General features: G+C 33.9%; 2 protein-coding genes and 1 long non-coding RNA gene across 3 annotated transcripts in view; all 3 read left to right on the forward strand.

The window, feature by feature from the left end:
• LOC104705965 (myosin-binding protein 3-like) lies at positions 2444–5076 on the forward strand. The gene is made up of 3 exons (XM_010422072.2): positions 2444–3374; positions 3469–3540; positions 3659–5076. The coding sequence occupies exons 1-3, from the start codon at positions 2546–2548 to the stop codon at positions 4840–4842; spliced, it is 2085 nt and encodes a 694-aa protein (XP_010420374.1). The 5' UTR covers positions 2444–2545; the 3' UTR covers positions 4843–5076.
• On the forward strand, positions 6082–7698 carry LOC104705967. The gene is made up of 6 exons (XR_754401.2): positions 6082–6192; positions 6270–6347; positions 6450–6521; positions 6627–6708; positions 7406–7511; positions 7604–7698. It is a non-coding gene; the product is annotated as an uncharacterized LOC104705967 (long non-coding RNA).
• The window catches only part of LOC104705968 (WEB family protein At5g16730, chloroplastic-like), a 5862-nt gene continuing 5017 nt past the window's right edge, over positions 13440–14284 (forward strand). The window contains exons 1-2 of the mRNA XM_010422073.2: positions 13440–13706; positions 13966–14215. Coding sequence (XP_010420375.1) covers positions 13690–13706; positions 13966–14215 — 267 coding nt within the window. The 5' untranslated portion in view covers positions 13440–13689. The remainder of the gene's footprint in view (positions 13707–13965; positions 14216–14284) is intronic.

Below are 14284 nucleotides of genomic sequence, written 5' to 3' on the forward strand. Positions count from 1 at the left end.
TGGTTTAGTGTAATGCAGTTTCATTTGACAAAAGAGAATTTATACTAATAAAAAATAGGAGCTATAAGCTTCTAAGGCCGTCCACGTCGGATTTAAAACAACCAATACAAATTTGACATATCATTTATTAATATTTTATACAATTTCCAAAATTTTCTATATTAAGAATTATTTTAAACAACCTATCATGATTTGACATGTCATTCATTAACATTTTTTTAAATTTACAGATTTTTTTAGAAAAAAGAAAATTTTAAATTTATAGAAATCAAAGAATTAAGCACAATATCCCACATCGGTTAGAAATGTTTTTAGACAATGGTTCAGAACCAGTATAAATAAGATTAATATGCTTCCAACAACGAATGAGCAAGAAAGCTTAATTTATCAGGCGTCCAAGTTTAAAAGTTTTATTTGGTTTGATCTGGTTTTTTATTTGACCAAATTAAAACTTTAAACAGTTTCAAAAAAAATATTATAATATTTAAAAATTTTAAAAGTTTAAAACATTTAAAAGTTCTTAGCTTTTAAAAAGTTTTTAATATTGAAACATTTAAAAGTTCTTAGCTTTTAAAAAGTTTTTAAATATTATAAGTTTTAAATTTTGAAAGTTTAAAATATTATAAATATTGAAAATTTTTAAAAGGTTCAAACTTTATATTTCGAAACCTTTTAAAAGTTTAAAATATTATAAATATTGATGCAAACCATAAATTATTTTATTTATTTACATTTGTGCTTTTTATTTCTTATGAGCTGTAAAACATATTTTTGTGTATGATTTTATAGATAAGTTGATATTCTTTCATTAATTTTTTATTTTTGGGTCTAAGGAAGAAGGATTGACATCGCAAGACCTTAATTTGATGTTTGAGTCAAATTTTGAGGTTTAAAGAAGAAAGATGGACGACAAACACACATGTTTTATTAGCTATACATAGGCATGACCAGGGTTACGGTTGTCACGGTTAAGGTTTATTAACCATCGGTTATGGTTAGAAATTTTTGTAACCTTAACCAGAACCGTTTAACAAACGGTTAAACGGTTACGTTTAAATACGGTTACGGTTCAAGCGGTTACTGTTATATACGGTTACGGTTATTTGATAATATGATACGGTTGATATTATTTGATGATATAATATAATTGATATTATTTATTTATAATTAATATGTTCTTATAGTGTACTCATATTTCTATATATCATATGATTCATATTAAATAAATAATTATTAGTATATTTTATTATGTTTTTAAAATATTATAAACCAAGTAAGGATTTTGGTTTGAGAAGTTTCTAAACGCGTGGATCTAAAACCAAATAAGTATATGGATAAAATTGTCAATAATTGGGTGCATGTGTTGACTATGCTGGTAATCATGAATTTCACAAATTTTATGAGAAAAGAAATGATTTTGTTCTTGGAGTTTGATGGGTTAACAAGTTGTGTGGTAGTCTAAAAAAAGGTTTTTCAGTGGAAGAATGTGAAGAAGTTGACGAGGAAGAAGAAGAAAAAGAGTATAACGAAGAACCAAACGGTAAAAGTTACGATGACAATTAACACAAAATTTGACAATGAAAATGACAAGAAAGAATATGAAGAATAAGAAAACATTGAATAAAAACACGAAAACATAGGTGGTAGCGATCAATTAAATATGAAAACGAATGATTATAAAATTGTTTCCTTTTTCTGGTGGTCAAATAAAATGGTTTAGGATATGTGAGGTCATCAGTTTGATTTGCCTCGCCTGGACGTCAAGTTAAATTTATGATTTTTTTTATCAGATTTGATTTTATAACACAACTGATTTTTATATTTTAAAAAATTATGTATCTGAAATTTAATTTTTTTCCTCAATACTAATTTTAATTTTTTTATGAGATAATATTTTATTATCGTAATCAATTATATATAATTTTTATCAAAAAATATCAAATAAATCCAGATTACGCGTGGATTCAAAACCTAGTACTAGTAAAAAAGAAAAAATTAATGACAGGAAAAAAAAAAGTAATAACTCCATACCTAAAAGCAAAAGAGGCAATCCTCACTTTAAAAGATTTTTTTTTTCCTTTTTTTTTTTTTTATGTTTCTTTTGACAGCCAATTCATCATCACGCTTTCTCTTTTTGGCCTTTCAACAATTTCCTAATTCAACTTTCGGAAAGAAAAATAAATAAATCGTTGATCACATAACCAACCGTGAACAAAGTCACTATAATGATGATTATTGAAGTTTTCTAGTATAATAATACAAAGCACAACACTACTGTTTGGAAAATTACTCCACTTACTACTCATTAACATCTGAATTTCCAACGGATATACAAATGCTTTTAAGAGAAATAGAAGTTGTTGAGGTAGAAAAACTTATTCCGGTTTAGTTTTTAATTCCGGTTCAGATCAAAACCAACTTTAAAGTAGACAAAGACAGCGTAGTTAGCGCATGTTACCCGACAACATCATTCTCACTCTCTCTTTCTCTTCTCTTCTCTCTCTCTCTTCTCTCAGTGAAGGAAGCAGAGGAGTCAACAATTTCAATGGCGGCCAACAATTTCGCAACGAAGCTAAGCCGAAACACAAACAGAATCACAGTAATCTTGGTCTACGCATTCCTCGAATGGCTTCTCATGTTCTTTATCTTCCTCAATTCCCTTTTCACTTACTTTATCGTCAGATTCGCATCTTTCTTCGGCCTTAAGCAAGTATGCCTTCTCTGCCCTAATCTAGATCGACTCCTCGAGCGAAACTCAGCAAATAGATTCACTTACTACAGAGAGGTTTTATGTGAAAATCACGTCGCGGAGCTCGCTACTCTGAGCTTTTGCAGAACTCACGGGAAAACATCCGAATCGGCGAACTTGTGCTCAGATTGCTCAAATCGTGAAGAAGAAAGGAGCAACATTGGTTTAGGGTTTTGCACATGTTGTCAGAAGAGCTTGGCTGAAAAACCCTACCCTAATTACTTGCTTATCAAGTCATCAATTTGGGGGAAAACTCTGGGAGTAGATAGAGAAAATGGAGGATTGATATTAGAGATGATCGATGATGATAAATTCTTTGGAGATGGATTTGAGGTAGAGAGAGAAGACTATCCCTTAGGGCCGTTCTTCAGAGGTAAAGCAGAAGAAGAAGAAGGGAAGAGACAAGAGCTGCATCAAAATGGTGAAGTGATTTCAGATGTTGAGAGCTATGGTTTAAGCCTGAGAGAAGTGTCTGAGGAGGATGGGTTAAGATCTATCATCAGCAATATTAATTCTCCCGGGAACGAAGAGGAGATCCCTGAAGCTAAATCAAGGGTTTCAGAGGATGAACAAAGGGATGATGACACTGGCAATGTTGAGACACATGGGGAAGGTCAAATTTCAGGTAAGAGTGAGAATTCATAAATCCAAAGTTTATATTTTGTTATTGTCTGTCACATGGGTTTTAAAGATTGTTCAATTTTGTGACTAAACCACAGTGCCTGTGGCTGTGAAAGAAGAAGAAGGAGCAGATTTGTTGGTTGACCAGTTTGAGAGCAAGAATTTTACTGGTAAGCAAAAGGAATGAAGCTTTTGTTATCGAAAACCTCTCTCTGTAGGATTTGATCCTCTTCTAGCAGGTCTTGTGCACCTTGAAGTCTGAATATGTAGAGTTTTTTTCTTTCATAGGTAGCCAAAATCAAGAAGAAGGAGAAGAAGATGGAGAAGATAAGAATAAGGAGCTTGATCCGGAAACTCCAACTTCAGTCAGTACTTCTTTATTCAACAAGAAACTTCTTTTTCTTGCCAGAAATGAGTATGCAGGTGATGAAAGTGTATTAGTGAGTGAGATGGACGATGGTGGTCCTTTAAAGACTATTGAAAGACTGAGAGAGACTATGAGAGCAGAACAAGAAGCATTAAGAGATTTATATGCAGAGCTGGAAGAAGAAAGAAGCGCGTCTGCAATATCGGCTAACCAGACAATGGCCATGATCACGAGGCTACAAGAAGAGAAAGCGAAAGTTCAGATGGAGGCTTTGCAGTATCAAAGAATGATGGAGGAGCAGGCCGAGTATGATCAAGAAGCCTTGCAGCTGCTGAATCATTTGATGGTGAAACGAGAGAAAGAGAAGGAACAACTCCAGAGAGAACTTGACGTTTATCGAGAGAAGGTTTTGGAGTATGAATCGAAAGCTACGAACAAAATCACAATTACAAAAACCAATTCTGAGGCTTCTGATGATGGTAGTAATGATGATGATGGGAAGAAGGAGGAGAATGGAGAAGAGGACACTTCTTCTGAGACCGATGTGGATTTGGAGAAGATAACGTTGGATTGTGTACAACATATGAGCATCCTTGGTGAATCTTTATCAGAGTTTGAAGAAGAGAGGCTAGTGATTTTGGATCAGCTTAGAGTGTTAGAAGACAGGCTGGTAACAATGCAGGACAATGATCAGTCAGCCGAGGATCCAAAATTTCCAGGAGAATTTAGCAATAGTTATGATCAAGAAGAGAGTTATAGTGAACATGAAGGACAAACAATGGCATCAATGGCAAAGAGTCTGCTACCTCTTCTAGACGCAGCAGAGAACGAATCAGAAGACGAGTATCAAGAACTACCGGAGTCCGCTGAAAAGAACTTTGGTTCGGAAAGCGAGAAGCTAGAGATCATCAAACAAGTTGATAGTGTCTATGAGAGGTTACAGGTGCTGGAAACAGATGGAGAGTTTCTGAAAAACTGTATGAGTTCGGCGAAGAAAGGTGACAAAGGAACAGATATTCTCAAAGATATTTTGCAACATCTCCGCGATCTTAGAACCATTGAACTCACTGACACAATCGAAAACCAGACGACACAGGAAGATTGATGGTTACAATTTACAAGAATTGTGAACTCTTTTCACCAATTATTTATTCAGACAGGTTTCAAGAACTGGAATCAATGTCTTGCACTGCTCAATGGAGAGGATCTGAGGATTACAGAAATTCTCAGATGTTTCTTGTTTGTGTTTTTGTTGTTGTTTGGAGTAGCTAAAGGATTCTCACTAGTCCAATATTGGATTTGTATCTGTCATGTAAATTGCATTGTGTTTCTTGTAGTTTATGAGAGTTTTCAGTTCCAAATATGGGGAAATAATTATTTTTGAAAGTAAATGATATGTTCATGATAGATAAGTTACAATGGCACATACATACAACACAAATGGTTCATTCTAGAACATTCTAAACACTTTGTTAAGAGATTGCAGAAGACAAATTGCTGGAAAACAGAATTGTAACAATATATATGAATTAAGACCAATTGCCTCATTACAAGATTGCACTCATTTCGCAAGAGCCCATTATCGTTCATAACTTCATTTTTCTAAACAAGCCGTAGGCCTTTAATGTCTGACCATCAGACATTAATGTATAGTTCGGCCTTAAGATATTGGTGGCCAAGCGAGTTCCACTTATGAGAGATGGTTTTTATAAATTAAATAAGTTTTTCACTGAAGCAACATACATATTTTAAAGAACATGGGCTAGAAAACAGATTTGCATTTCCTGAAAATGTCATTTGTAGCCCATATTTCCTGAACATGGGCTATATATTCTTATGAGTTGTATAAAATTTTATGTCACCTAGAATAGTTAGAAAAAAAAACTGAAATTATTAGTTAGAAAAAAAAAACTGAAATTATAAACAAATTAAGTCAAGAACCTGAAATATGCATCATAAAATACATAGAATTATGTTAACTTCCCAAGGTAGTTGTTTAATTTACTTTAATCAAGTAACCCTTTAATTAAACTTAAAATGATATTCCTCTTTTGCCAATCAAAACTCAAAAGAGTGGTTATATGACATGTATAAAAATAAGAAAGAATTACTCAAATGTTATTCAAAAGTTAGTTTATTATTTATATCTATAAATCTTCTAAATATTACTCAAATATTTAGTGTGCTAGGTGTAATTACAATTTATCTCTTGAGTTTAGTTTTTCGATTTTGAGTAAAAAAATAAAAAAAAAATATACATTAGCAAATTAAAATACACATCATTTTCGATTTTTTACGTCTCAATCTCTTTTTGATTTACTTTGCTACTAGGCTTAGCTAAGCTTCCTCTATCTCGTTGCTGATTCTTTTTTTTGTATTTCTGAACGCAATTAGATAACGGATACAGTGTTGTTCTTCCTGAGAAATTGAATACTGGCAATTGGAATGTCTACAGGTTTCCCTATTCTTCTTCCTCTCCTTTTCTCTATCTCTCTCTCTCTCAATTTCATTTTATTTTAAAAATTTTCTCAGATCTGTAAAGTCTCCGTTCAAGCTCGTTAGTAGATTCCCAGATCATCCTGACATCGCTACTCTCCATGACAATTTTGAGTATGGCAACCAGACTCCCTCTTCTTCTTCTTCTTCTATTTATCAAAATTTTTGAGTCACCTCTCTGTGATTGTTACTGTTCCTTTGTTACTATGTATGTAGGCATGCTGTTCATGATTTTCGTGATTACAAGTATTTAGGAACTCGTGTTCGTGTCGATGGAACTGTTGGAGAGTGAGCTGCTCTTAAAGTTTACTCAAGAAAATTATTATGTATATGCTTTCTTATGAAAGCTTTTCTCTTTACGTGACTCTTTTGTATTTATTTACTCTTCTCAAGCTATAAATGGATGACATACGGAGAAGCTGGTACTGCAAGAACCGCTCTTGGTTCTGGTTTAGTTCATCATGGTATCCCCATGGTAATTTGTTTGATTCTAGCTTTCACTACTTCCTGATTGATCTTGAGTTTTGGAGCTTGACTGTTAAGTCTCTGTCTTGGTTTTAAATGGCGCAAAGCGCACCATGGCACAGAGGATCCATCAATGAGCCATGCGCCATGGCGCACTAAGGCGCCCGCCTTTCAGATCTGTGGCACTCCAGTAACAGATTTTCTACATGTGGTTTTAGCCTTCAATCTCCATTCATATACAGTGTTTTATTAAAGAGAATTAGGAATTTTACATCTTTAATTGTGGAAACTATCGTAGATTAAGAGTTCAATTTAAATAAACTGAAGAATTGATTTGGTTAAATAAACAAATTATAACACATGGTTTAACTTTCAAGCCAGTTTAGACTACAAAATCTCTTAAACTGAATCATGTTTTAACTAGCTCGGTTTGTAAAATGGTTTATCCTATTGTATCTAGTCGTCCTCTTCCTAAAACCCCTAAAATCACTAAGTTTTTGTTGCAAGTTTTGAAAAGTTTTCGCATAACCTAAGATGCGATCGCCATGATTGCCTCGCGCATCAACGAGGCTCACACATGGCGCGCGCATCATAGATCTCGCCACGCATCTAAGTTTTGTTGCCCTTTTCTTAGTCACTGCGCCACGCGCAATTGCACGCCACAGGCACGGTTTTTAAAACCAAGGTCTCTGTTTTTCTTCTATTAGGGATCATCTGTTGGAATTTACTTTATCAACCGTCCTGAGTGGCTCATCGTTGATCATGCTTGTTCTTCTTATTCTTATGTGTTTGTTCCTTTGTATGATACTCTTGGTAAGCTTCTGGTTACAGCTTATTATTTCAATTGCACATTTGTTACGGATGTTTATGATAATAATACTCTCTTTTTTTTTTTTTGAGTGCAGGTCCTGATGCTGTCAAATTTATTGTCAATCATGCAACTGTGCAAGCTATTTTTTTGTGTGGCAGAGACTTTAAACTTTGTAAGTTCTTCAGTCCAAGCCCGCCAAGGACACTGTAGAAAAGTTCAGAATTCCGCTTCTCAGAACAGGTTACGACTTCTCCTTTTCCTGATTCAGTATGGGAAAAATATATTGTTTATATAACTTTCTCTTGGTGCAAATTACAATCTTGCGTACATATTTCACATATTTCAAAATTTTGTTTTCTATAAATTTTGTAAAACGTTGCACATTATTATTATACCATCACGTTTACACTCTTTAAAGATAGTTCGTGACTATGCTCAGTTCGAGATGAATTGTATTTGGGTATGTAAAACATTGATTTGTCTATTTTCAAAATTATGACTGATTTACGGTTAAGTTACGGCTAAGTTATATACTTCACACGCCTGACTTATGAATTACGGAGTTATGAGATATTAGTACGTATTCTTCTTTCTTTCCTAGGTCTTTCGTTCTGTCAGATTCCTAATAAATTATCTAATTAAAACGTCTCTCGATATCACAAAAAGTGTTGTTGGGAAATCGCGAAAAATCACTAATTTTGTGCCAGCTCAGATCCACACATAATAAATACATAAAGTTAGCTTTTCTCACAATATATTATTCAAATTAATTAAAAAAATTTGAATTTGAATTGCGAATAAAAGAAATAAAAGTATTTCTCAAACAATTGACTGATATGGCTGAGTTATAGACATAAATGGCTGACTTATGAAATATTTGTAAATTAGAATTATTATAACTCAAAATTAAAATATAGAATGAAAAAATGAATATTACAATCATTATAAGCAATAAAAGTAATAATTATAGACAAAGATTGATTTTTACACAGTCCGATCAAAATGTGTAAAACATTCAAAACATGATATTTAAGGGTTAGGGTTAGGGTTAGGGCTTGAGGTGTAGAGTTCATATTTCCAACATTATGGGTTTTAATATAACAGTTTGATTTTGGTTATATTGTGTTTGGTTTAAGGTGATAATTTGGATATACTAATATAATAACCATTTGAAAATTTAAAAATTTTTGAAATTACTTTTCGGTTATTTCCGGTTATAGGTCGGTTAGATGAATATATAACCATAAATAATCCAAATGTTATCCAAATTAGGTGGATTAACTTAATATAATCGATAGCAAGCCGAATGTAACCATAATTAACCGAAAATAATGGAAAAAATAGTTTCCGGTTCGGTTCGGTTTGGTCGGTTATTTAGTCATTCTAATTTGAGGGTTGGCTGAGTTATAGTTTATGACGACAGAGTTATCGTTTAGGGTATTCTCAATAATATGAAAACGTATTCTTCTTTTTTTCCTGGGTCTTTTGTTTTGTCAGATTCCTAATAAGTATTAAAACGTCTCTCGATGTCACAAAAAGTGTTGTTAGGGAAGCGCGAAAAATCATTAATTCTGTGTCTCCTCAAATCCACACGCATAATAAATTCATAAAGTGAGCTTTTTATCACAAGATATTATTGCAAATAATTAAATAATTATTATTCGAATTTAGAATTTTATTTTTCTAAAAATATTTCTTCAACAATTGAATATTAAAATTATTATAACTCAAAATTTAAATTTAGAATGGAAATATGAATATCACTATCATTAAAACCAATAAAAAGGGATATTTATAGACTTAGAGTGATTTTTACACATTCTAATTTGAGGGTTGGCTGAGTTATCGTTATTCACGACTGAGTTATGTAAAATAATTAAGATAAAGTGATGGCTGAGTTATCAAATATTGTGGTTGACTTATTGAACTTTATGGTTGAGTTATCATTCCGTAATGGCTGAGATATCCAAATAATGACTGATTTATATTATTATGAAGGTACAACATAAACGAAATCGAAAAAAACAAAAAACACAAAATCATAGTTCGTAGTTCATAGTTCATATAGAATACGACACGGAAGTACAATGAAAATCACTTTTTGAAACCGACGTCATCTGAGCCAAATTCTTCAAACATATCGACCAAATCATTCCAAACTATGCTAGTCAGCATCTCGGGTTTATTGCCACCACTCGCCCATATCCTCTTGAGAGCACGCATCTGGGATCTGAATAACGTTCTAGCCACCAAATTAAACAGTGTCCAGATCGTTAAAGTGTGCTTTGGATCCCACGTGTATTTACGCTACAATTAAAGGAAATAATCGATAAGAGTATAGAATAATATCAATATGGTGGGTTTTTTTAGTGATCTTACCGCGAGGAGGAGAAACCACCGTCTCTTAAAGTGGAAGGGAATCAAGTGGTACGTCGGCCACCCATGGTGCTAGTTGTGTTGAAGTATTCCTCTAATCGCGATAGAGAGAACGTGAAGGAACTTGAACCACGTAACAGTAGTTTTGTCAACCCAGGAACCCACACCAGGGTTTAGAACCGGAATATTCTCCAGACCAGTGGCGCAAATGATCGCTTGGACATCTCTAAAAAACTGTCCATCGATATGAGGAACAACTTCCATGTCGATAGGAAGATGTCACAGATAGAGAGATCTGTGATTTAGGAGTAGATAAAGAGAAATGAAGAATGAGATGAAAGAGATGAAAGAGATTCAGACATATGAATGAGGAGAATATAAAGGAAAAACAATAGGAAAACGAAAGTTCGCGTCTATTATTAGGTTAACTGATGGTTTCCCGCCAAAATATCGCTTTATGGTTGAGTTATAATCATTACGGGAAAACGAAAGGTCATGTGACGGCTGAGTTATAGTGAGTTATGGTTGAGTTATCACAAGAAACAATCTGAAGGTAAATGGATGATATATATGACTTTACGGCTGAGTTATAATATTTACGGGAAAACGAAAGGTCTCGTCGATTCATGTTACGGCTGAATTATAGTGTTTTATGGCTGAGTTATCACAAGAAACAATTTGAAAGTAAATGAATGATATATATGACTTGACGGCTGAGTTATAATATTTACAAGAAAACGAAAGGTCTCGTCGATTCATGTTACGGCTGAATTATAGTGTTTTATGGCTGAGTTATCACAAGAAACAATATGAAAGTAAATGGCTGATATATATGACTTTACGGCTGAGTTATAATATTTACGGGAAAACGAAAGGTCTCGTCGATTCATGTGACGGCTGAGTTATAGTGATTTATAAATCCTTAATGGCTGATATATCGGAGTCGTCGAAAAAATCAAATCAGCTTGAAAATTCATCGTCTTCTTCTTCGTCAGATGCTACTACGACAACTTCTTCTTCTTCTTCTTCATTTTCTTTGTCAACGATCTTACCATAATCAAAACAAGTGCCTTCAAATCCCCCATCGTACGCTTCGTATGTAGATTCTACTTTCGTGTCACTGCTTGGCCAAATCATACTTTCTCTAGCTCCACTAGTTTCTGTAGACTCTTTCGCCGAAAACTCTACACAAAGATGTAGCTGATCGGTTTTCTATAGCCCCAAAAAACATTGCAATTGTCGATCATTGGAGACAACAACTGGTGGAGTATCATGCGCCATTAGTTTCAGTGCCTTGTTCGAGAACATGTAGCTCAACTTTAGCTCATGGCTAAACGCGCCCAATCTATAGTCTTCAAGAACAAGCTCCACAAGCTTGTCATGTGTTGTGCCACCATCGATCTGCACAACTATACACCCTCTATCGTCGGTGTTAAATACATATCTCTGTTTTTTTACCCAATTACCGGAAACAACTAGTAAAGGAACTGGATCCATGAAAGAAAATGAAGAACAAGGTGAAGAAGAAGTAGAAAGAACTAGGTGAAGAAGAAAAGTTAAGAAGAAATATAAGAACAAGGTGAAGAAGAAGGTAAATAGTTCACTTATTTACCAGTTGAAGAACAAGAGTCGAATGACGTTTCGTATTTTCAGAGAAAAAAAAAGATGATATGGAATGCTGACATGGATGTTGCGTCCGACGTGGCAAGTCAGCCATCAAACAATTAATACCTCAGTCTATATAAAACTCAGCCATCAAACAAATTATAACTCAGTCACAATATGAAAAACATTACAGTAATTAAAAAACAAAAAAATTGCTGCCAAATTCAGCCGCTTCATCAACTGAAAATATGTAACTCAGCCATATCGTTTAATAAGTCAGTCGTAACTGAATAACATTCTAGTAATTAATCTTTTGCTACTAAGTCAGCCGTCGAATGGCTGAGTTGTACGATAAGTCAGCCTATCACAGCTGAGTTGTACGATAACTCAGCCAGTCGGAAAATGGTAACTCAGCCGTGCCGTAGTGATAACTTAGTCGTGTCGTAGTGATAACTCAGCCTACGATAAGTCAGCCTACTAGTAACTCAGCCAAAATTTTAACAACTCAACCATCGGGTGAAAACTCAGCCGTAAGGACGGCTGAGTTAGAGCGTAACTCAGCCAGATTTTGATAAGTCAGCCGTAACGCTTGGCTGAGTTATGCTCTAACTCAGCCGTCCGCTCTTACTTAAATGTTTTTTTCCATAACTCAGCCGGAATATACCTATAACTCAGCCGCAATATACCTTTGTAACGCGTTATGGCTGAGATATTGTTACACGTCAACGTTTTTGACGTGGCGTTTGACGTGGCAATGACATTTTTGTAATTACGTTTTTTCCGGTAACATAAAACAAGGGCATGCTGGGTATTTTGAAAATACCCGAAATATTCTAGTAATAAAATCTTTGATTGTAGATTTTGATAATATTATCTAATTTGGATAATTTGAGTAAATCACCGTAAAAATAAATAACAAACTTTAATTATTTAGTGGTATAAATTTCCATTAGTGTTTTTTTTTTGGCCACACGAAATGTATTTAAACCCGAGCTAGGAAACCATGAAAATGAACTTCAACCAATGAATTGAATATATATTATTAGAAATGATTTCACGCATATGCTGATTTAACAACATATGCTAAGAGTTGCCGTATAAACAAACACCACATTGCTTCAAGTAGAAAAAAGTACGTAGAATAATGTTGAGTTTGCATAAACGTCATGATTATCTTTAGGAAGATAAAAGGCATCATAAGTCTCTCATCTCATGTGTTCCTTACCATTGGTCACATGCTCATTTTACTTTTGCATTCCTAATGATAAGATGTAAAACCTAGTAGGTAGGTATCATGAAAGAAAAGATGATGACAATTGACAATAATAGTTTCTATGCCATGGTCATGTTTCTTTTGGAGTAAATGAAGTGTATAGTTTTGTTACCAACTTCATGTACAAAACAAATCATTGAACTATACCAAACATTTTTCTAAAAAAGTTATGCCAAAGGTGTGATTTTATTAGGTTTATTTTCTTATGAACACGCATTTATACACCAACCGTGTTTTTCAAATGTGAGCAATATAATAAATTGTGAAATACGCCGAACGTTGACAAAATAATAAAAAAAAAGTTGGCCGAAGAATAAGAGCCGTAGATCTCTCTCACTTTTGTAGCAGCAAAGCAATGATATGAACAACAACAACAACAACAGCCGTGACGGTAGTATTCACTGTCAGTTGGATTGGACTACTAATAAAGATGAAGTGTGTGGGGTCATTTTCGTCATTTTACCAACCTTCACGTTCTTTACTTTTTACTTTTATTTTTTAAAAATAATTTAATGAAGTTAGAAATTATTTAGTGGGGTTTATTTTATTTTTTTTGCTTTTTCTATACATCGGATCGGTAGGAGAATCCTACTCTTATTTTAAATTTTTACAATATTATTTATTATTATTATTATTTTATAATATAAGCTTTTTAAAAAATAAAAAAAAAGAAGAGGAGTAGTGAGGCCACTCTGGAGACAGACAACTAAACCACACCTGCCAATTATCATTCTCCGTTACTTCTTTACTTGGATCCTTCCCCCTTTTTTCCTCATTTCCACCGATTCGAATCATTTGTCTCTCTCTCTCTCTTGATCTGTGATTTCCAGAAAATTTAATTGAGAACCCAATTTCAATACAAACAATATCGATCGAATTTGTAACCGATCAACTGAGCGCGGCGGTGGTGACGGCGATCGGCGGCTATGGCTTCCAAGACTAAGTAAGAGAGTCCTCTTCTTACTCTGTTTCAATTTTTCTTTTTAATAAACTGGGGATATAAATATATATATCTCTTTTGAGTAGATTCAGATCTGATTGACAGGAAAAAAGACTAGTTACTATTTTGAGAAATTGTCAATGATCGAGAGATCTTTTTTTTAGGATCTCAATTTTAATTTTTTCCCCCTAATTTTGCGGCAATTTGAGCAATTGTGTGCTGAGATCTGACTTGTGTTGTTGTCTCTTTTGTTTGGAAACAGAACTAGTTTGTCTGAAACTAGTACTACTACTACTACTACTACACCGGGGAAATCATCACCTGCAACTCCAAGAGTATCAAAATTGACTAGTAGCAGCAGGAACGCAGTCAATAAATCCGAAACTAATAATAGTAATAATAATTCTCCATCTACTACTCCACATTCACGCCTTTCACTTGATCGCTCTTCCCCACATTCCAAGTCTTCTACTGAGAGACGCTCCCCAAAGGTTCCTACTCCTCCCGAGGTACTTGTGGTCTTTATCTTGGACCTGCTTAATGTTTTTTTTTTTTTTTTTTTTTTTTTTTTTTTTTTTTTT

This window comes from Camelina sativa, chromosome 8 (genome assembly GCF_000633955.1).
Source record: "Camelina sativa cultivar DH55 chromosome 8, Cs, whole genome shotgun sequence".
Classification (NCBI taxonomy): domain Eukaryota; kingdom Viridiplantae; phylum Streptophyta; class Magnoliopsida; order Brassicales; family Brassicaceae; genus Camelina; species Camelina sativa.